General features: G+C 41.3%; 1 protein-coding gene across 1 annotated transcript in view; it reads left to right on the top strand.

Moving 5' to 3' along the window:
- Positions 1-16,598: 16,598 nt before the first annotated feature.
- Positions 16,599-22,899, top strand: part of SLC6A11 (solute carrier family 6 member 11) — a 763,151-nt gene continuing 756,850 nt past the window's right edge. The window contains exons 1-2 of the mRNA XM_078661403.1: positions 16,599-16,776; positions 17,245-17,481. Coding sequence (XP_078517529.1) covers positions 17,262-17,481 — 220 coding nt within the window. The 5' untranslated portion in view covers positions 16,599-16,776; positions 17,245-17,261. The remainder of the gene's footprint in view (positions 16,777-17,244; positions 17,482-22,899) is intronic.

The following is a 22,899-nucleotide window of genomic DNA, read 5'->3' on the forward strand; positions in this document are numbered from 1 at the left end:
GCGAGGTGCTTTGGTAATACGGCCATCATATGGTCAGAGCTGATCAGTAGAATGGCTTGGCGGGGGACGAAACACACAAGGAGGTTAAAAACTCGAGGAGAAAGCTGAACAGCGCAGTTAACAAGTTCTGCAAAACCAATAGCTTGGAAAGCATCAGGCACTGCCTCATCCACCCAGGCTGCCCAGAGCTTATGGGTTCTGAGATAACCTGTGGGGCGCAATGGCTCTTCCATTTGAGTGCTCTTATCTGGCACGTCCGCTGGTGTGGTCCGATCATTATGCCGTACACTTTGTGTTACCGCCCGGTCTTTACACAGCCAATGCTTATGTAGAGGAAACTAAACCCTCTTATAGATGGGACAAAATCGATATAGTCACCTTTAATCTGCATCTGACAAAGACTATTCCTTCTCTCAATAACACTGAGCAGAATTTGAACGCCCCTATTAATAAGTGGCTAACAGATGCAGTATCTGTGCACGCCCCCTGTTCGGGCAGTAAATTTCGATCTTTGCGTCCCCCAGCACCTTGGTACTCGGATGAGTTAAAAATCCAACGTGCTAAATGTAAAGCCTTGGAGAGGAAGTGGAGAAGATCTTACTCCATTCCCTCTAAACAGATTTACAAGGATGAGTTAAAAACTTATCATGCCAACTGTAAACGGGCCAAGGCAGTTTACATCACCTCTACTATCACTTCAGTGCAAAATTGTCCTCGGACTCTGTTTGCTACTGTTAACAAACTTACAGGTGCTGATACTGTTCCTGTGTTGCCGGCCTTAGATGGTAAACATTGCAATGCTATTGCGGACTTTTTTATATCGAAGGTTCAAGACATTCACCAATCCTTAATGTCTCTTCCTCCCCCTACTGATCCCTTTTTATCTGGCTCTTGCTGTAATGTCTCTGTCCCTCCCACTGAGTTTCTGCACAACTGGAAATTATTTGATGATGTTTCCTTCCTGTCATGCCTAAAAAGCATCAAGTCAGGATCTCCTCGGGACCCTGTCCCTATGAGGATACTGAAACAACTTGATCTTGAACCACGCAGATTCCTAATGAGGTTACTTAACATCTCTCTCAGTGAATCTCGGGTGGAACAGGAATGGAAACATGCCATGGTCGTTCCTCTACAGAAGAAATCTGGCATGGACATTGCTAACCTGGCCAACTTCAGGCCTATATCCCTGCTGCCAGCCTGTTCTAAGATACTAGAACGTCATGTCAACTTTCAGCTAAACGAATTTGTTGAAAATACGGGATATCTCCATCCATCCCAATCAGGCTTTCGCGCCAATTATTCCACCGAATCCGCACTCCTGGGGGTGACTGAGCGACTCCGACACGGTATTGATAGTGGTGAGACCTTTGCGCTTATACTATTGGATTTAAGCGCAGCTTTTGATACCGTGTCGCATTCCATTCTTTTAGAGTCCCTTCACTCCCTTGGTGTTGCAGGATCTGCGCTCGCCTGGGTGGCTTCATTTCTTAATGAGCGTACCTTTCAGGTATTTTCAACCAAAGCTGAATCGGCGATCTGTTCATCTGCTTATGGCGTTCCGCAGGGGTCTATATTGAGCCCTTTATTGTTCAATATCTACATCAGACCCCTTGCCTCGATTGTAGAGGACGCCGGTCTGTCTATTTATTCCTATGCAGATGATACGCAGATCGTGTTCTCCCTGTCTGACAGTAGGTCTCAGGACACCTCTGCCCTTAAAATCGGCCTTTCTCGGGTTGCAGCCTGGATGCAGGTTAACCTGCTAAAACTCAATGGTGAAAAGACCGAGGTGATCGTACTTGGCAAACATAAAGATCTGTGGGGTTCTAGACATTGGCCTAGTAACATGGGTCCACTGCCTACCCCCGTACCAGTTGTTCGTAACCTCGGCTTTCTAATCGACGAGAAACTCTCGATGCGTCAACAGGCAACTAAGGTCGCTGCAATCTGCTTTAATACTCTACGCTGGTTGCAGAAGATCCTATGGATGCTGCCTGAGTCTACTCGTCGAACTGTTGTCCAGGCTCTCGTAATGTCCCGTATCGACTACGGCAATGTGCTCTATCTGGGAGCTGATAGAGCTACCATGAATATACTCCAAGTTGTGCAGAACTCAGCTGCCCGCCTTCTCTGCAATGTTCCTCGCAGAATGTCTGCAACACAAGCCCTATGTGACCTTCATTGGTTAAAAATTGCTGACCGTGTAGCTTTTAAAACTTTGTGCCTTATGTTTAAGATCCGTCAGGGTTTTGCTCCTGCATATTTGCACAATCTTGTCCGACCATATCAGCCAAACCGTCCCCTTAGGTCATCAAATCAAGCAAATTTTGTAATTCCTAGAATTCGCTTGACAAAAATGGGAGGTCGCTCTTTTGCCCATTTGGGGCCGAAGATGTGGAATGCTCTTCCATTGACGCTCAAAACGGAGACCAACCTTTTGGCTTTTCGCAAAAAGCTAAAAACTTTTCTGTTTTAGTTGATCAAATGTTTTCTGCCTTTCCTGCTTCAGCAAATACCTATCTTTCTTCTCTAGGCTGTCCCTGGCGCCGGGAAACCCTTTATGGGTAGCTGAGCGCAATACAAATTCAATAAAATAAATAAAAAAATAAATAAAATTGCAGGCTGCAAGTAAAAAATAATTTTAAAAGAGGACAGCGCAAGGGGGATTCACAGGAAGATGTTAGCCTCCCTGGCAGCGTGGCGGATAAGTAAGGTACAAAGCTTGGTTATGGAGACACTCAAACGGCAGTGTGTAGGAGTAGGGCAACTCACTTTGGGATGCCTTACGGCAGGGTGAGTAGGCCTGACAAAAGGGGGTGGCAAATGGGGATGGCACTCGAAGCTCAGACACTGCCCGATGGCAGGGCACAAATGAGACTAACAAGACAGCGAATTGGGGCCTAACTCCGAGGTGAAGCTACCCCCCACATGCAAGGAGAATGGAAACCAACAAAACAATTGTATGACCCAGAAGTGGCAAGAAAGGAGATAAGCCTGCAAAAGAACTAACTGACCAATGAACTGTTGGAGCGATTTACGAATTTATGATGTACAAATGATTAACGACCAGCAATGTGTTAGACAAGCAAACTATATGATTTATGACAAACAAAGTATGACAGTTCGAAATTATAATTTATGGCCAGGGGTCCTAAAATTATGACCAAAGTATATGCCTGTATTCTTAATAAAACTGCGGCCAACAATGACCACTATACCCACAACGCATGTTGGCTGTTTACATTGAGAAATACAGGTGATAGACCATTGCATGCTAAACTGGAGTAGCCACAGTGTGGGGGCTATTACAGAAGTCAACCCCAAAGGGGTGGCCGGCGTCATAACCACCGCCGGGCCACCAGAAGGATCCAGTTCTGGGTGCCCCAAAGCGCAAAGAAGTAGATGGGGGTAGCCCTTATCGCCCAAGTGGCGCCTTACCCCCGTCCAATTGGGAGCCAGGAAAGGTACAAACCCCCCCAATGGGAGAAACTGCCAGCAGATTTGGGAAAACTGACGGGGCTTATAAGTCGTTTTTCATCGCATACAGCTCCTTATCTTTGTGGAACGGGGGAGTGGCGCAGCGAGGAATTTCGACAAACCCACCCACACCTAAGGAACAGTAGTGTCACAGTGGTGGACAACAGGCAAGCGAATAGCAGATAAGTAAGAATACATGGTTGGTTATGGAGACACACCGACAGGGCGGTGTCTAAGAGTAGGGCTACTCACTTTGGGATGCCTTACAGCATTGTGAGTTGGACTGACAAAAGGGGTTAGCATACGGAGATTGTAAAGAAATGGGCAACCCGATATACCCTTGAGGGATCGGGCAAAAATGAAATGAAAGGGTAAATCTACCTTCAAGGGGTTTGTTTTACAGTCAATTTGAATTATTCATAAAAATAGATTTCAGGCCAAGCGATTAGGTGCCTTTTCTCATTAGTAGTTTACAATAATTGGTATCACAATTTAATTATTTCATGCATTGAGGCACAGTCACAATAATCAACATTAATTGCCATGCAGGACAAGGGGCCTGCACAGAAATCAGAACAAACACGGGTGTATATAGAAAAATTTGTCACTTTATGTATTTTCAAAATAGGGTACTTAAAAAATATAAACAATGAAAAAAGAAGGTGACAATATGGATTCAAACGCCTTCACTGTATCAATTGTGGGCACTTTTCTTCTCCATTAGAATTAATACAAATGATGGAAGAAAAAGCGTAGGTCGACATTTTGGTTTTTATTTTTTCATAGACGAGACCATCTTCACGACTGAACAATATAATAACAGTTGACCCCTATGGTAATGTAGAACAAAAATAATTACTAGCTATTCTACCATGTATCGAATTTAAAAACATACCTATACTATATCACCCGTAAAGCAAAAATATACAATCACTTAATGATTTACATTCAAAACAGATATAAGTTAAAGCAGAAGTTTTGCAGTACTTATCATTCTATTTCCAATGGCAGTTACATTTCATACATAACTGTAATATAATTGTTGTCAACAAGTATTCTTGCAATGCGATCTTTTTTGTTATACATATTAATGTTTCATAAGTATCACTGGATAATCAGATACAATTCTTTCTAGCTTCACATGTTTACCTCAAGTTAGGCCTCTATCTTATATTATTCTATAATTGTTTTAAAAAAGGACCGATATTGGTTGATTTTTTAGTTAAACATCGTGCATTTGCATGTAACTTCGGTAATAGAAAAGAATAGTAGGCAACATAAGTACCTCTTTTAGATCAGAGAACCGGTTATTCGAAATTTTCTTCTGTCTCAGTGATATCTGAAAATGACGACGTTGGTTGACTGGCAAATTCAATTGAATCATAAATCTGCGGGCACCAGAAGTTTAATTGAAAAAGGGTGCATGCTATGAAGCAAGATGGCGTCCGCGTAGTTGGGGCCAGTGCAGCAGTGCAGTAAGGTCGTGGATGAGCCCTCGAGAGATGTTATTTTTTACGGCAAAGAAGCCTCCCCGGGATCGTAACCAAAGGATATACCCCCTTTTTTGTAACACCGGCATGCTGACAGCCCTTACCTGCCGAGGTTCCGCCAGGCAATTGCTGCGGGCGTTGTTCTCGACATTGGCGGACATCGCTACCGGCTACGGACGTGCTGCAGGAGGCTGTGGGCGGAGTCGCGCTCGGAGCTGGCGGTGTGGAGCGGAGCAGCGGAGAAGGATTGAAGTGGCGGGTGGTCGCCGGTGGGCTCCGATCCTAGCCCGTAGCAGCAGGAAGCCACGGGAAGTGAAAGAGAGAGTGACAATGGCTCCTAAAACAAATGCTGCATCCAAGGCAGCCCGGTTAAAGAAATAGGTCACTCGGAAGGAGATTGAAGAGAGTGAGGAGACACGGCGAGATCTCTCGCCCACGGCGGAGCAAGTCAAGAAGAAGCAACAAATTGCTGGGAGGACCCGTCAGGCGGCAATTGTGGACATGTTTGCTAAAGCGGGTAAGGAGAAGGAGGGGAAGGAGGCTAAAGAGGTGAAAGATGCAGGTGAAGCTTTGAGTGAGAATCAGCCTCAGGCTACTGTACTCAATGAATCGCCCCCTATCTCTGGCCCGTTCGATGCTACGCCGGGGGCTGGTGGGAAGCAGCAGGCTGTAACAGTCATGATCTCTCAAGGTGAAACAGCCTCAGGTCTGGAAAGAGGAGCTGAGACTTCCTCTCCAGGCTCTGTAACTCAAACATCGGCTGGTGATGATCAGATTCCCCTGCAGGCACTCAGCAGAGGACATATGGTAGAAGTACTAAAACAGGGGGTCACAGTAAATACAGAGGATTCGGAGTATACGGATATTCAGAGGGATTCCCAGAGAGCAGAAGTGGATCAAGCTACGGGTAGCGGTAGTAATGAAAAGGAGAAATTTCCAAGTGAAGCTTTCTATTCCGCCTCAGACGGTGCCAGTTGGTCGGAGGAGTAGGAGGAAGAGGGGGAACATAGCTCCTATCCAGATACAGAGAGTGACCCAGAACTGGATTTACCTGCAACTGCGATTAAAACTCAGGTGATTATGAAACCCCAAGACCATCTGCAACAACAACAAGAGTTGAGTTGGGATCATTCTTCAGACCTGCCTCTGCAGGAAAGCCCCCGTGAGGAGCTTAGCCATATGTCTCTCTTGGAAACAATCCATCAGGAGATTCTGGCTCATCGGGAGGAAACGCGGCAAGATAATCGAAAATCTCAGGCCGCCATGAGAAAAATGCAGGGGGTGGTCAGGAAGCTATCAAAGGCCTGTTCCAACATCGGTGACAGGGTCTCCAACCTGGAAGAGAGAGTGGTGTCAACTGAAGCTGAGGCGGCTGCGGCTACAAGTAAGGTCGATGCCCACTGTGCTCAGGTGATAGACCTCCAATGGAAGCTTGAGGAGATGGAAAACAGGCAACGTCGGAACAATTTAAGGGTCCTGGGAATCCCGGAGGGGGTCGAGGGCTCGGACATAAGGGCATTCATGATCAAGCTCTTCGAGAAAGCGTTCCCTGAGCTCTCTAGTTGGAATTGGCCCACCGAGCTGCAGAGAGTACACCATACTCCCTTCAAAATTCGAAGGAATGCCAAGGTAGGGGACAAACCGAGAGCAGTTCTAATATACATTGGGAATTTCATCTTAAGGCAGACAATCGCGGAAAAAGCCAGACCCGATGCCAGAAGAAGCAGTGAGGGGGTATCTTTCTTTGTTCGGCCGGACTACTGCCACTCAACTGTAGAACGAAGGTGGCGCCTTAGGGAAATGATAAAGCCTTTTCAGGACAAAAAGATCCAAGTCTATTTGATAAACCCTGCTCAGCTAAAAGTAATCCATGATGGGAAGACTTTATATTTCTCCTCAGAAATAAAAGCTAAGGAGTATTTAGACTCTGTCAGATAAAAGACTCAATGCACAATGAAGGCTGGGTTTAATGTCTTTCAAAATAGAAAGTATCTTGATATGGGCTGAGAACGGGCGGGGGGGGTCTATTGGCTGTGAAAATATCTATTTCGATTATTGGTTTGTCGGGCTATACAGGAAGCTTACATTTTGTTTTTTCAGATTTAGGCCTCACTGCACACACTGCATGACCATCACGTGCACAGACTAGGTCTGAGCGCTTCACGGAGTGGGGTTCTGGGAGGGTGTTCACGGGGTTCTTGGGGAAAGGGGGGGGAGGGGTTGGAGTTCAAGGGAGGGTTGGGTGGGGCTGGGGAGAAAATTTGAAAAATTAAGAAAAATTGTGCGTTTTTGCAATATTTTGGTTTGTTTTTCTATACAATTCAGATGGCTATTGAAGAGTGCTATGATCAAGGTTCAGGGTATGGCAGTTGGTCAATTAATTTGTCAGGATGGCGAACATTAGAATATGCTCACTTAACATCGGGGGGCTGAATGACGGGAGGAAACGTCAAAGATTAGCTCATTTTGTAAGATACAATAATATCGATATTCTTGCCCTTCAAGAGACTCACCTTCCTTGGGCCAAAAGGAACTTAATGTTCCTCAGTGGTTTTGAGCTATTGGCTTGTTCTACACAATCCTCAATGATCAGGGGGGTCGCAATTCTGGCACGTATGTCTTTGGGAGGGATGAAACAAGCGAAGACAGATAGTCTGGGTAGATGGGTAATTGTTGAACTAGAAATGGGTCTCACACTATGTGTAGTCTACGTATCAAATAGTGATGATCCCGAAATGTATGATTTTTTAGAAACAGAATTAGCTGGCTGGCCAACCCCCACAATAATTTGTGGTGACTTCAATATCTCAGCAGATTGGGATAATAGTCTGCCATATCTAGGTCGGAAGCCAAGAGTTTTCAGGGCCGTAAAGGCTCTTATTAGTTCTCATGGATTGAGGGATGTTTGGGCAGCTAAAAAACCACATGATCCAGGGGTAACATATTTTTCAAATCCTTATAAAAAGTATACAAAATTGGATTATTTCTTTATCTCTTCTCCCGAAAAAAACAAGGTCGGGATAGTAAAACTGCCCAGACTAATTTCAGACCATAATCCTTTGATCTTAAACTATGAATTGGATAAAGTAGTCAGGAAAAGGACCAACTGGACTTTTGAAAGGAAGCTATTGGGGGATAGGAGATTTGTGGAGCATCTTACCAAATGGGCAGATGAATTTTTCGCTGCAAACAGATACAGTACCTCACGGAACGGGGTATGGGAAGCATTTAAGGCGGCCTTAAGGGGTGAATCTATAAGTTGCTCGGCTAGATTGAGAAGGGAGGATAGAGAGGAGGTAGAGAGGCTAATGGTAAACTTAACTAAGGCAGAAGAACAGCATATTAAAGATATAGCTCAGAGGGTAGCTGGAAGTGAGAGCCAAATGAAGCTGATAAGCGTTAAAACAGAGCTCCAGAGGGTGGTAGCACAGAAGGTTACGGCAGAATACCAAACATCCAGAACCAGACGTTATGAAACTGGTGAACAGGCAGGGAGAGTCTTAGCGTTAAGGATCAGACAAGAAAAAGCAAAAAATACAATTGTCAGAATAGAAGAAAATGGCACAGACTTTACTGAGACCAAAGGAATCTTACAGGTATTCAAGAACTATTACCAAAAATTATATCAGGAGGAAGATAGGGATGGAGTACAGGAGGTGGAGGTGTGGGATAATGGCCCTCGATTAGACGAGTCAGCTAGAAGAGAATTGGATAGGGACATTTCCAGGGATGAGGTTATTGCTGCTCTTCATGAGCTGGCCTCGGGTAAAGCTGTGGGTCCCGACGGGATTCCCCTGGAGGTCTACAAATGTCTTGAAACCGTAATCACCCCATTATTTGTGGATCTATTTAATGGTATAGCCTATTCAGGTGAGATCCCAGATTCTTGGAGAGAGACCAATATCGTAGTCTTTCATAAAAAAGGGAAACCTACGGAGAAGCCGGGTTCCTACCGCCCTATCTCTCTGATAAATGCGGATACAAAATTGTATTCTAAGATCTGGGCTAAGAGGTTGGGCAGGATCATAGGCGGTCTCGTTTCCCCGTGGCAGCATGGGTTCGTTCCTGGTCGTGGCACGACGGACCATATAAGAAGAGCAATTGCTCTGTTCGATGCTCATGCTGCTACGGGGAGGGAGATGGCCATGATCCTGCTCGACGCAGAAAAAGCCTTTGATACGGTGGTATGGAAGTTTCTTTGGTCCATTTTGGCAGGTAGAGGCTTTGGGGATAAAATTATTGGCGCCCTAAAAGCTATGTATAGAGAACCCAAGGCCAGGGTGGTCGTCATGGGTGAAAGATCAGATAAGATTGCTATCCAGAGAGGTACGCGACAGGGGTGTCCCTGCGCCCCGATCCTCTTTTCACTTTATATTGATCCGTTTATACAAAAAAATTTAGGGTGCCCAAGGATCAGCCCGGTAATATTAAATGGTCATGTAAATAACATTTTGGCATATGCTGATGATCTGGCTGTCATCACTACCGATCCTCAGCAGGCGATGCCAACTCTTGCTCAATTGGCTAAGGCATTTGGCAGCGGTTCAGGCTATCTATTGAACGAAACCAAAACCCAGGTAATTTGCACAAAAAATATTGTGAAATCTGATGCCAGATATGTTGATGCTGCTGTATATTTGGGAGTTAGAATAAATGCCTCAATTGAAAAAATATTGGATGAAAACTATCTTCCTCTAATTAAAGAGCTGAAACGGATAGATGTGCTTCATCTTTCATTGATTGGGAGAGTAAACGCGGTGAAGATGACAATGTTTCCCAAAGTATTATATTTATTCCGGGCCATACCCTTGTACATCGAAGAAGGTCTTATGAAAAAATTGGAAACTGTATTCATAAGATTTATCTGGCAGTACGGCAAGATCAGGCGCTCCACTAATTATATGTCACTCTCTATGGAAAGGGGGGGCTGGCCCTACCAAACCTAAGACTATATCATTGGACATGTCTTCTTACACAAATGGTAATTCTGCTGCAGCCTAAAATGGAATCTCAAGTTATTGAAACCCAGAGCCCTCCTTCGATCTTCGAGCTTTTACTGGGGAAGAAGGCATTTGGCCTATTATTATGTGAAGTCGATCGTAGGTATTATAAGAGGGCACGGCTAAAGATTCTGGAAGGGGTATGGAGTATATGAAAGACTGTTTTGAAGTTTTTTAATGTTCCCAAGGTCAATGTATTTCTACCCTTTTGTAACTCTAGTCTTTTTTCTCATCTGAGTATAGAAGGCAATCTTCAGGTCTGGAGAGGGCTGGGCATTAAGACTATAGGCGATTTCATGGAAGGCGAGGAAATAGTGAGATTTGATGCCCTGCAATGTAAATCTTCGGTTCCATCCTCCCATTGGCTATTATATGCCCAAATTGAATGTATTTTGAAAGCATTAAGGCCTAAATTGGTACACTCTGCTAACTTCGCCTTGTTAGATTCATTACTCAAAGGATGTAATGAAATAAATGTGGTTTATAATCTTCTCCTGAAGAGAATCCAAGATGATCTGGAGAAGACCGAATCTGCCCTGGCAAACAAACTGTCTAACCCTGATGTAGATTTGGATTTGGCCCTAAATTTGAATAAAAAAATCTTCCGGTCTTCAAATTTGAGAGCACAGCATTATAAAACACTATTTAATTTATACTATACGCCAGCAAAATTATTTTCCTGGGGGGTCAAGGAGGATGATTGTTGTCCCAGATGTAATGAGGGTCAAGCTGATCTAATACATATGTTCTCCAATTGTAGCGCTTTAGCCCCAAAAAGGGATGAGATAGAAAAATGTATGGAGGGGCTGCTAGGTCATAAGATCGATCTATCCCCAACTCTGATGTTACTGGGCATAGATGAGAAGTTAAGGCTTGAGAAAGATGAGGTAGCCCTAGTTTTTATATCAGTAGCAGTATTGCGGATTCTAATTTCTTCAGGCTGGAAAGACACCTCCGCCCCTTCATTCCAAATGTGGCTTAACAGATTATTGGGTATTCATAATATAGAGGCATGCCTCTATGAACAGAAGGGCAAAAAAATGCGGGAGCTGGGAAGCCGTATCTGGGCCCCACTCTCAGAATGGAGGAAGCGGAGACTGTAACTTTTCAATTTTTGATTGGCCTCCAATGGTCAAAATCTTTCATTAGTAGAGCCGCGCTTATTATTATAAACATTGTTTTATCCTGTGATTAATATTCTAATTGTGCTGAACCTGCAACTGTATATCTCTTTTTAAATCTTTGGACATATATTGACATTGAGTGTGATGAATAATGAATTGTATATGTTTCTTCTGTTGCTTTTTTTTTTTTTTTTACTCCTTGTAACGTACCAGAAATTCTTAATAAAAATATTTAAAAAAAGGGTGCATGCTAAATACTGGCAAAATAATTGTATAATGAGCATCTTTTGCCACCATAAAATTGTTATTAGGAACGAGTTTTACTCGCCACGTTTTATTGAGCACTGTTCTCTCTCTCAGTTATTTTAAACATCTGATGGACATCTAACTAGACTCGTGTATACATATATAGACCCTGATCAAGAGAGGCTTCTGAGTGGACAAGGCCCCATTATTATTTCATGTGAATATATGCTGTAAATTACAGCGAATACTGTATTCTACCTTATATTTCGTAGGCATGTTTTTGTAATTATTTTATACTAAAACATAATGATGTAAGAAACCCATTTCACCTTTTTATCGACGATGGGCAGAATCAGAGCCAATTGATGTTGCTCTTCTGAGGCCGTACTTTGGACCTTGCGATCTAATTAAATGCAATAAGATATTTTAAAAGGGTATTTTAGAAGGGTGTCTTAACTTTACCGGAACATACTTATCCACAATTAGTTTAATAATGGTGTTTGGACATGTTAGTATCGTACAATCACCTTTAGAGTAAAAAAGAAACCTGATATCTATATCCTCTAATATGGAAAAAGCTTAATTTTATCACAACTCGATCTAACTCGATTTAACAAAAATTCAATTGGTGACCAACAGTTATCAATTGAACCCGAGGCGTTCCGTTACTTAAGCAAGACCACTCGCTATTTCAATAGATTCAAATTCAAATAACGCTATATTAGAAGAGCTAGATCAACGTCGACCTCAAGACCAAGGTGAATTTTTACGTTGTACCAGGTCCTACTAGCTAGACAATACCCATAGCGCCTGGTCTTGTTTAATTAACTGAACGCCTCGGGTTCAATTGATAACTGTTGGTCACCAATGAAATTTTTGTTAAAGTTTGATCACGGCCATAGAAAAACAGAATCATACGCTAGTGGCCAAATATATGCGTCATTAAAATAACGCTGCTAGCGATTTGTGAACTGTTTTATATATTCAAGTGAGATCGAGTTGTGATCAAATTAAGCTTTTTCCATATTAGGGGATATAGATATCAGGTTTCTTTTTTACTCTAAAGGTGATTGTACGATACTAACATGTCCAAACGCCATTATTAGACTAATTGTAGATAAGTCTGTGCCGCTAAAGTTAAGACACCCTTCTAATATACCCTTTTAAAATATCTTATTGCATTTAATTAGATCGCCAAGTCAAAAGTGTGGCCTCAGAAGAGCGACATCCATTGGCTCTGATTCGGTTCATCGTCGATAAAAGGGTGAAATAGGTTTCTTACATCATTATGTTTTAGTATAAAATAATTACAAAAACATGCCTACGAAATGTAAGGTAGAATACCGTATTCGCTGTAATTTACAGCATATATTCGCATGAAATAATAATGGGGCCTTGTCCACTCAGAAGCCTCTCTTGATCAGAGTCTATATATGTATACACGAGTCTAGTTAGATGTCCATCAGATGTTTAAAGTAACTGAGAGAGAGAACAGTGCTCAATAAAAGGTGGCGAGTAAAACTCGTTCTTATTAACGATTTTATGGTGGCAAAAAAAGCTCATCATATAATTAATTTGCCACTATTTAGCATGCGCCCTTTTTCAATTAAACTTCTGGTGCCCGCAGATTTATGATTCACTTGAATTTGCCAGTCAACCAACGTCGTCATTTTCAGATATCACTGAGACAGAAGAAAACTTCGAATAACCCGTTTTCTGATCTAAAAGAGGTACTTATGTTGCCTACTATTCTTTTCTATTACCGAAGTTACATGCAAATGCATCATGTTTAACTCAAAAATTAACCAATATCGGTCCTTTTATATAACAATTATAGAACAATATAAGGATAGAGGCCTAACTTGAGGTAAACATGTGAAGCTAGAAAGAATTTTATCTGATTATCCAGTGATACTTATGAAACATTAATATGTATAACAAAAAAGATCGCAATGCAAGAATATTTGTTGACAGCAATTAGATTACAGTACTGTATAAAATATAACTGCCATTGGAAATAGAATGATAAGTACTGCAAACTTCTGCTTTAACTTATATCTGTTTTGAATGTAAATCATTATGTGATTGTATAGTTTTGCTTTACGAGTGATATAGTATAGGTATGTTTTTAAATTCGATACATTTACAAATTATTTTTTGTTCTACATTACCATAGGGGTCAAATGTTATAATATTGTTCAGTCCTGAAGATGGTCTTGTCTATGAAAAAATAGAGACCGAAACATCGACCTACGCATTTTCTTCCATCATTTGTATTAATTCTAATGGAGAAGAAAATTGCCCGCAATTGTTACAGTGAAGGCGTTTGAATCCATATTGTCACCTTCTTGTTTCATTGTTTATATTTTTTAAGTATCCTATTTTGAAAATACATAAAGTGAATACTTTTTCTATATACACCCGTGTTTGTTCTGATTTCTATGCAGGCCCCTTGTCCTGCATGACAATTAATGTTGATTATTGTGACTGTGACTCAATGCATGAAATAATTAAATTGTGATATCAATTATTGTAAACTACTAATGAGAAAAGGCAACTATTCGCTTGGCCTGAAATTTATTTCTATGAATAATTCAAATTGACTGTAAAACAAACCCCTTGAAGGTACATTTACCCTTTCACAGCAAACGGAGGTGACACTCGCAGCCCAGACCCCGCTGGACGGCAGGGCACAAATAAATCTAACATGGTAGCGAGTTGAGACCTAACTCAGGGGAGAAGCTACCACCCACACGCAAGGAGTGTGGAAACCAACAGGACAATTTTATGACCCAGAAGTGGCACGAAAGGATATGAGAATGCAAAAGAACAAACTGAACAATGAACTGTCGGTGTGACTTACGAATTTATGATGTACAAATGATTTACAACAAGCAATGTGTTATGACAAGCAGAGTATATGATTTATTACAAACAAAGAATGACAGTTCGACATTTTTATTTATGGCCAGGGGTCCTAAAATTATGACGAAAGTATATGCATGTATTTGTAATAAAACTGCAGCCAACAATGACCACTATAACCACAACGCACATTGGCTGTTTATTACGAGAAATACAGGTGATAGAAGAATGCATGCTATACTGGAGTGGGCACAGTGCAGGGGTAATGGGAAGAACAGTACCTCTTCTGGTTGTTCAGTGACTTTAGAGGGGTGCAACTAGTGAGTATTCTTGGAACTTAGTCCAGCTCTGTATTACACACAAGACCCAGCAGACTGATATGGGGAGGGTTATTACCTTTTCTTTCTCTTATGTGGCTAGCACAGTTATGGTAATACACTCAGCTGTTCATTGAGAGAGTGATTTTGTGGAGTATCTTTGTGACCTTCGGGTAACTTTAGGAAGTAGAGTACAATGTTGTCTGATGTTTCTGTACAGTTTCCTTGTATTGCTTGAGTTAACAGGGAGTATATGTTGTAATGGTAGTAAGCTAAATTTGCTTTCAGTTTAATTGAAAGGTGCATGTGTGTGGGTGTGTGGGAGTGTGTGTGTGTGTGTGTGTGTGTTTGTATATAAATGATGTGATGTTTGGTCAGATGCTATGTGTGCATTGTTGCAGTGTTGACAGGTTGTTATGTTTTGCGTCTGGTTTGTTATTTGTTTCTTGTGAACCATGGATGCACTCTTCATCTGACATGTGTGGTATTCTGTTTTTGACTGGATGGTGGAGCTAATGATATCATTGGTTGAGATCTCATCGGTGATATATTCAATGGTGTGATTTGAGATGTAAATGATATTACTGATGATGTAATGTGAGATGTTATCAGTGAAATCGTGTTTGGGTCCACAGGCAATGAATGGTGGGTGTGTGAGGTATGTTTTGGAAATTTAGGGGATTTTAGGTTTTTCATAGGAATTTTAACATCATGTTTCTGAGGTTCTAAGCAGAAAATGTTAATGGGTTATCAGCTACTTTAAACACAACTTACCTTTAAGAAAGCGATTTAGGTAAATATACAACACATTTAAGGTTCATATTGCAAACTTTAAAACGGATTTGATAAGGACATCATTGGTGTGGGAAAGCTTGCAGAAAGCTATCGAAATGTGTGTTTCTAATTCAAATTCTCGTGAGAGTTTTACTAAACCAAATTTAACCTCTGGAAAAATCTGTACCAGATTTGTCAATCATACGCTGGGTACTGTCCTTTGTATGCTTTTTGTGATTTTGTTTACATCTAGTTGAGGTCACACCTTACCCGCCGGGCCCTGTAGGCTCTGGAGGCAAATAGACTGTCCTGAGAGCTTGAGCAAAGGCAACAGCCAATTCTCATTGGACAGTGCCAAGGGCCACACCAGGTGGTCTTTCAAGACAGGCAGTGTACATAGGGCACGTCCAAAGAATCAGACTGGGTAAATGCTCGAACAACCAGGTCACTTCATTCTGCCACTTCTGAACGACCTCTCGAACAAGACACAAACATGAGTTTTTCAAATAGATGTCTGAAACTCTTGAGGGAGGTTGAGTGGTATAATAAGGTTCTTCGGTGGAAAAGGTACCAACCGTGTACTTTCTCATATATTTTGCAAGAGTAGCTAGCCCACGAGACAATAGTGCATTATTCACACAACGTAAACAGTTCTGAAATGAAGAGGCGTGATGTGCACGTGCGTCTTCTAATTGCCTATCATCACCCTGCTTTAATTCTGAGAGCTGATAGCGCCTACTCTACCGTGGTCCCGTGCATACTTACACGCACACTTCATCACAACATATGCTCAGAAACAAAAACGGATGCTGGTTCATTCGTTGTCGGTTTTGTGTCCATGTCTTTGCAAGATGCGGCACACCATCGTTTTCTTTATTTTAGACGGATTTGAACCTTTTCAGCGGCAGGGCGCTTGAAATCTTGAGATATTGCTTTTACGGCTTTTAGTGCCACGGCTCCACCGCTCTTTGTATCCCCTCGAGCAGCGAGAGGCGAGCAATATCCGCCCAGGATGTGATTTGTAGGGGTAGGTCTTGACTGGTGCTCCCCAGTGAAAAGCCATCTGATCCACAGCTTCATTTCATGGGCAATTGAAAGGCTGCGTGGCGCTTCGACGCTCGACACAGGGCTGGCTTTGATCCACGGAGAAAGAGGGAAGGAGAGAGTAGGAGAAATAGACTGTGAGAATAAGGGAGGGGGTAGGGGGAAGACGCAGGGGGAGTAGGAGGAGGCAGGTTGTTATCAGATCACTCAGGCAAAAAGCAGAACATTTGCAAATTATCCACTGCGTGGGTAGCAAGGAAAGGAGCGTCGCCACAACCAAGGACCGAAAGACCCGAAATCCTCTCAGAAAAACATAAATACATCTCTGTGCGTAATTACCTCACTCTCAACCCTTAACTAATCGGCGCGGCATCGATTTTTTTGCTGCTGCAAGACGGGGAGACATTACTCACTCCACCAGTCACAACAGCACTTACTGGTGAGTAGCGGGACGCTTTCCTCTGATTTTGGGGGGCGGAGGGGGTGTGGGGGGTGGGAAGGGCATACTCTTGTTTCCATCTGCCTAATTGTCTCTTTAAGTGGAAGATACAGAATGCTGTGCTGAGATCAATGCTGGCTTCCGGACTGTGTGTGTTCTTTTGCTTGTAATATTCGGTGACTAGTGGGCTCACAGGTTGTTTTTTTTGCATGTGTAACAATAATGGGATGGTAGGAAACGCATATTGGACTCTCAAAACCAGCTTAGCGCGCAACCACATCTTTACCATATGAAGCTGTGATTTCATTAGCTGCCAGCCCCTGAACTATGATTTGAAAGTTTTAATTAGCCGGCTGAGCGTTCCGAGTGTATTCAGTGGCACGCATTTTTATGTAGCTGCCTTTAAAGGGGAAGCAAGCGATTCGAATAAAATGAAAGCTCTTTGAAGATTCGTTTCATTTCTCCTAGGCTGAAAGGGAGTCATCATGACAGCTGAAAAGACTATCCCGGTAATTAATGGCAAGCCCGAAGATGCTCTGGACCCGGAAGCGTCCAACACCAACCTGGTCCACAGCAACGACAAGCAACTGAACCAGAGGGGCCACTGGAACAACAAGGTGGAATTTGTGCTGTCCGTGGCCGGGGAGATTATAGGACTCGGAAATGTGTGGAGGTTTCCTTATCTCTGTTACAAGAATGGAGGAGGTAAGATGGCATCACGGGGATGGTAGTTCCTCTTCCTCACCTCACCCCAGTGCATATTTCATAAAACAAGGCGCGCGCTGAACCTGTGTGCATCCTCAGCTGAGGTGATTATACAATGCGAAGGCATCCGCTGATTGGGCTGTCAAAGTGTCTTACTGGTCAGACTCTCTCCCCGGGATCGATGCTGCACGTCAGCTGTTATTCAAAGATAACATATTCCTGGGAGAGCATAGGTAGGCGGTGATGCACAGAGCTGGTTTGTTTACTATTCAACCACGGGTTACACTACGTGACACGCTTCTGGCTCCAACACGCGGGTGCAGTGAGCTTTGGCTATCTGTTGCAAAAAGAAGCCATCTTTGTAGTATTAAAATAGTTTTTGTACCACATTCGGTGCAAAGTTGTTTAATGAGTAATTGTTCCTTGAATGGAGGAAGTGGCCACATTAGAAAGATGCGAAGGAGAAAGTCATGTATGTCTGTGTATGTCCAGGCCACAGATAGTGACGTTTTGTGCAGGTACTAGTGGGGGTGAGATACAGGGTATACATTATCCATATATCTCTTCTTTTTAAAAAGCTTCTCTTCCATGGAATTGGTCGTGGCCATTTGGCTTAGGCATGTTCCAGAGGCACATTCAACAACAAAGACATTTGTGCAAAATGTGCCCATTTAAAAAGCATTTTGAAAGAAACTTAAAGGAACAAAGGGCAGAGAAATGAACATGGGCTCAGAGAAAAGTGGAAAAATGAGTAAACGTACAAGCACGACCAATAACTAACTGGTGATAAAAATGATGGTTGTTACACTCAAACACGTATGTAGATTCTCTCTTCCTATTATACAGCCAATATTTAGTTTTATGTTCAAATAACTAAGACATTTCGCCCTGGGCCAGAATTTGTAAATATCTTTTGGCGGGAGAAAAGTATTTCATGGACTAGGAAAATCCACAAACTGAATGTAATTTTTTGATTTGGTGATAAAAACCCATCTATTTTTTGGGCAACGTGCTAAATTATTAACCAATGTACTGGTACCAGTTAGGATTAGTGTACACATTCCAGTTATATTCATTGATTTATTCCTTGATTCATTCATTTTTTGCTATGACTATGCCAAAAGGCCACATGTAATACTTAATGAAACACTTCAATAAATACATAAATAAATAATTAAATTCATATATAAATAATCCCATTTTGTTTTGAAATAAGATATGTAGTATTTATAAACCATCCCTCAAAACTATTTCAAAGCTAATAATTTGAGGGCGATTTCCCAGTACTACACAGACACTTTAAAGGGGGTGCGGCAGTCACAATATGCGCACAAGCCCTGCAATGGCAGAGGCCTCAGATAGGTTTGCAAGGCTACTTAGGTGGGTGGCGCAATCAGCACTGCAAGCCCACCAGTAACATTTAATTCACCAGCCCTGGGTATCTGAGACACCACTTTACAAGGGACTGAGAGGTAAATTAAATAGGCCAAACAGGTGTAGACCAGTCTTACCATTTTTAACATAGAGAGCACATGCACTTTACGATGGACAGCAGTGCTTAAGTGCCCAAAGTCCTAGAACCACCAATACCATGTCAGAAAAAAGGCTAGGAGAAAGGCAAAACGTTTAGGGATGACCCTGCAAAAAGGGCCAAATCCAACAGAATTTATTATTACTATTCCAACCATGCTAAACTTGACCACGCTGCGCATCTCATATCAGGAAGTACCACTGAAACACTTATCAGGGAATCCCCAATGCATTCCTACGGGACGGCAGCCCCACAGTAGTAAGAAACCGAAATGGATGTTTGTCACTACCAGGACATGTCACACACTTAAGGTACATGATCTATCTTTTACCTGAAACGCACCCTGCCCATAGGACTAGCTAGGGCCTACCTTAGGGTGACTGATATGTATTCAATTCAAAATATCTTTATTAGATTGTTGTGTGCAATCATAAAAGTACAGGTAAATTACAGATATACAAGTTAAAAAGAGAATTATTAAAAATACAGTAATTCATTGGATTCACAAAGACAATTACATTTTTAAAGTGCAGTTACAGTTATAAAAGCATTTGTAAAGTGCAGTTATGAAATCATACGTTTCCTAATGATCATCACATTCCTTAGGTACAAAGCTGTTGTCGCTACAGATACATGATTGTCTAACATTTGCATGCTAATCATCGCCGCACGGCAATGACGAAATCCTAAAACTCTTAAGAATGGCAATAGGACAATTTTCCTCATTTCATGATATAGTTTACAAAATAAAAATACATGAATGGTACTCTGGGGAGAGACATTATCACAGGGACAACATAGTAGATCCTGCGTCCAGTTGTTAAGCGTAGGAAAGCTAACCAATCTGTGGAAGATATTGAATCTGAAGCGTGACAATAAAAAACGCTCATAATTGTTATTTACATAAATCAAATAGGGCTGAATCTTAAAAGTTGCTAAAACCAATTGGTGCTGCTGAACAGAAGGTTTTAAGGTCTCCACAGCAACCCGGTGAGATTCTAAGAGGGCTAAACACTCCTTTTTAAAATCTTTTCGTGAGATTTCTGAAATATCCAAGGGGTTCGTGAAATATTCCTCTCTCCCAATGTCTTTCAGAAAGTTATGTAGTAAAAGGGGGGTCACAGACATGGCACACACTTTAGGTGCCATGTCACAGCAGCAGTCACACTGCGCGCACAGGTCCTGCAATGGCAGAGGCCTGAGATAGATTTGCAAGGCTACTTTGGTGGGTGGTGCAATCAGCGCTGCAAACCCACCGGTAGAATTTAATTCACCAGCCCTGGGTATCTGAGACACCACTTTACAAGGTACTGATAGGTAAATTAAATAGGCCAAACTGGTGTAGACCAGTCTTACCATTTTTAACATCGAGAGCACACAAACTTTACACTGGACAGCAGTGCTAATGTGCCCAGAGTCCTAGAACCACCAACACTATGTCAGATAAACGGCTAGGAGAAGGGCAAAAAGTTTAGGGATGGCCCTGCAAAAAGGGCCAAGTCCAACAGGAGGAAATTACCTTTGCTGATACTCTGCTGCAAATTTTAATTCTAAAGCTGACAAATCCAGATTGAAGCACATACATGTGCATAAGGCAATTGTTCACTCAGTTAAGTCAACTCTTAGACATGCACAAGAAACCAACTCAGGTATTGTAAATTAGAGGAATTAAATAAAGTGATATATTTTTATGGATCATGATTTGTTTAAGAATAGTTGTTTCTCCCCCCTCACTTCATTTGTTATAATGAAGGTTGCTATTGTACTTTCCCAGACTGACAGGACTACCCACATCTGGATTATTCAATTGTAAATTTGAGATAGAAGATACAAGCAGAAACAGGATTGGAAATTTCTGAGATAACCCTCAAAGTTATGATAAAACCTATTAAAGATATTGGCCTGTTTTTGTAGCGCAAAATTAACACCCATATGTAAATATGTCACCCAAACGATTCTATAAACACTTCGTGTTTCACTAGTCAGTTTTGCATGCTCTCTCTGACTTTTCCATTTGCAAGTCTAGTGTATGCCTGACGACAAAAAAATAATTAAGAAAACAATTTAAAAAATGGCAAATAAAACAAGTACCTGGAAAACAACAATTTCTATTTTTTGTACATTTGGATATTTTCAAGTATATGATCCATTCTTGTTTTATTGCTTTGTGGAATATTTATGGAACACACACTCATTAGTACGAACTTGCTGCACTTTTTGAAAGTCCGATGGTGACTCTCCCTAATGGTTCCAATATTTCTACCTCAGATCAGTGTCAAATTTGGTTTGTGCAGAAGAATCGTCAGCAGATGGTTAATACATGGTATTTACTTTTAAAGAAATGTCGAGGGATATTATGACATACTACAATAGTGGTTATTAGTAGAGCAAGTGGAATGCTTTGTTGGTGTCTTCTTTCAAGGTATCATGTGTTATTCAGTTGTGCTACTGTATATTAACTACACTATATAATTTGATTCAAGAGCAAACAATGGTACAATATGCGTTTCTAAACTTAAGTTATTGAACTTTTTCAAGAGTTTACATGATCTTGAAATGGCAGAAATGAAAAATTGTATCATGATCCATGTTCTCGAATTAGTAGGTCTCTAGTGAGATAGGAACGTTTTCCTTTCTGTATTGAAATATCTGCTTGTATCTTAGTAGTAGAAGAATGTGAACTTAACATTGTTAACATATTGCATTCGTGAGAGAACTATGTTGGAAAGTAAAGTAAATGGGGTGGAAACATTTAATATTGTTTAATTATGTTTCAAAGTTCATATTAAATGTTCAACATCATCCAAATCTGTATGCACAATTTTAAAAAATGGTATAAAAGCAACCAGGAAGTGCAAAATGATTACAAATGAAAGAGTAGAAATAATAATTACATATTTTCAGGCATATTTCATTGCGTTACATAAAGGGACAGGAACAATTCAAGCTGTATTCCAAAGCTTTGTCACAAGTAAAACAATATAACAAAACTTGACAAAAAAAAGAAAGGATAGTTGGAAGGAAAAAATGACTTGATTTGCTAAATGACATATCAGATGACGGCACAAAGATAGATGGTAGTGCAATCAAGTATTGGGGCTTAGAAGTTGTACATGTGTAAACAATGTAAATACAATTATATCAAACATGGCGGCAGTCTTGGAGCAAATGTAGCTAGGTGAGATTAGAAAAAAAAGTTTGAGTGTGCATATCTTAGAGTAAAGACTCAATTAAGCATAGAAAGGGCAGACAACTTTTGCAGCAGTACTTTTTATAAAAAAGTAGTAGTAGCACCCGTTTATTCAGTGTTTTCTATTTATAGGTGACAGCTGGCTGTGACAACTGATAAAGGATATTACACTACTGATAATAAAACTTATAGATTTCAGGGGATTGACATAGAAAATCTCAAAACAGAAGTGATAGGTAAAAGTCAATAAGGCAATATATGGGAGGGAAGGAAAATATTTCCACGTTGACATATTAAGATGGTGACAGTAAGTCACACATATTTCCATGTTGACATATTAAGATGGTGACAGTAAGTCACAAATCTGGATTTGGCATAGCAAGTAGAATTTATGGAATCATTGAAGGAATGTAATAGGAACCCTAAATGCATGTTTAATTACCAGAAGAGTTTATATAGTCAACAGCTGTAGCATGAAGAGAAAAGAAAGATGCCTGAATATTAGTCCTGCGAATTTCAGAAAAGTGATACTAATGAATGTAAAGAACTTATCAAGAACACTGAAATGACACAAGATACAATAATAGATTTAAAACTGCCAAAGACAGAGCCTGAAATTCAGTGTGTACAAACAACTACAGTGAAGATGTATATAATACAATTATGAAAGGTGGCAGAAGATTCAAGAATAACCCAA

This window comes from Lissotriton helveticus, chromosome 9 (genome assembly GCF_964261635.1).
Source record: "Lissotriton helveticus chromosome 9, aLisHel1.1, whole genome shotgun sequence".
Lineage (NCBI taxonomy): Eukaryota > Metazoa > Chordata > Amphibia > Caudata > Salamandridae > Lissotriton > Lissotriton helveticus.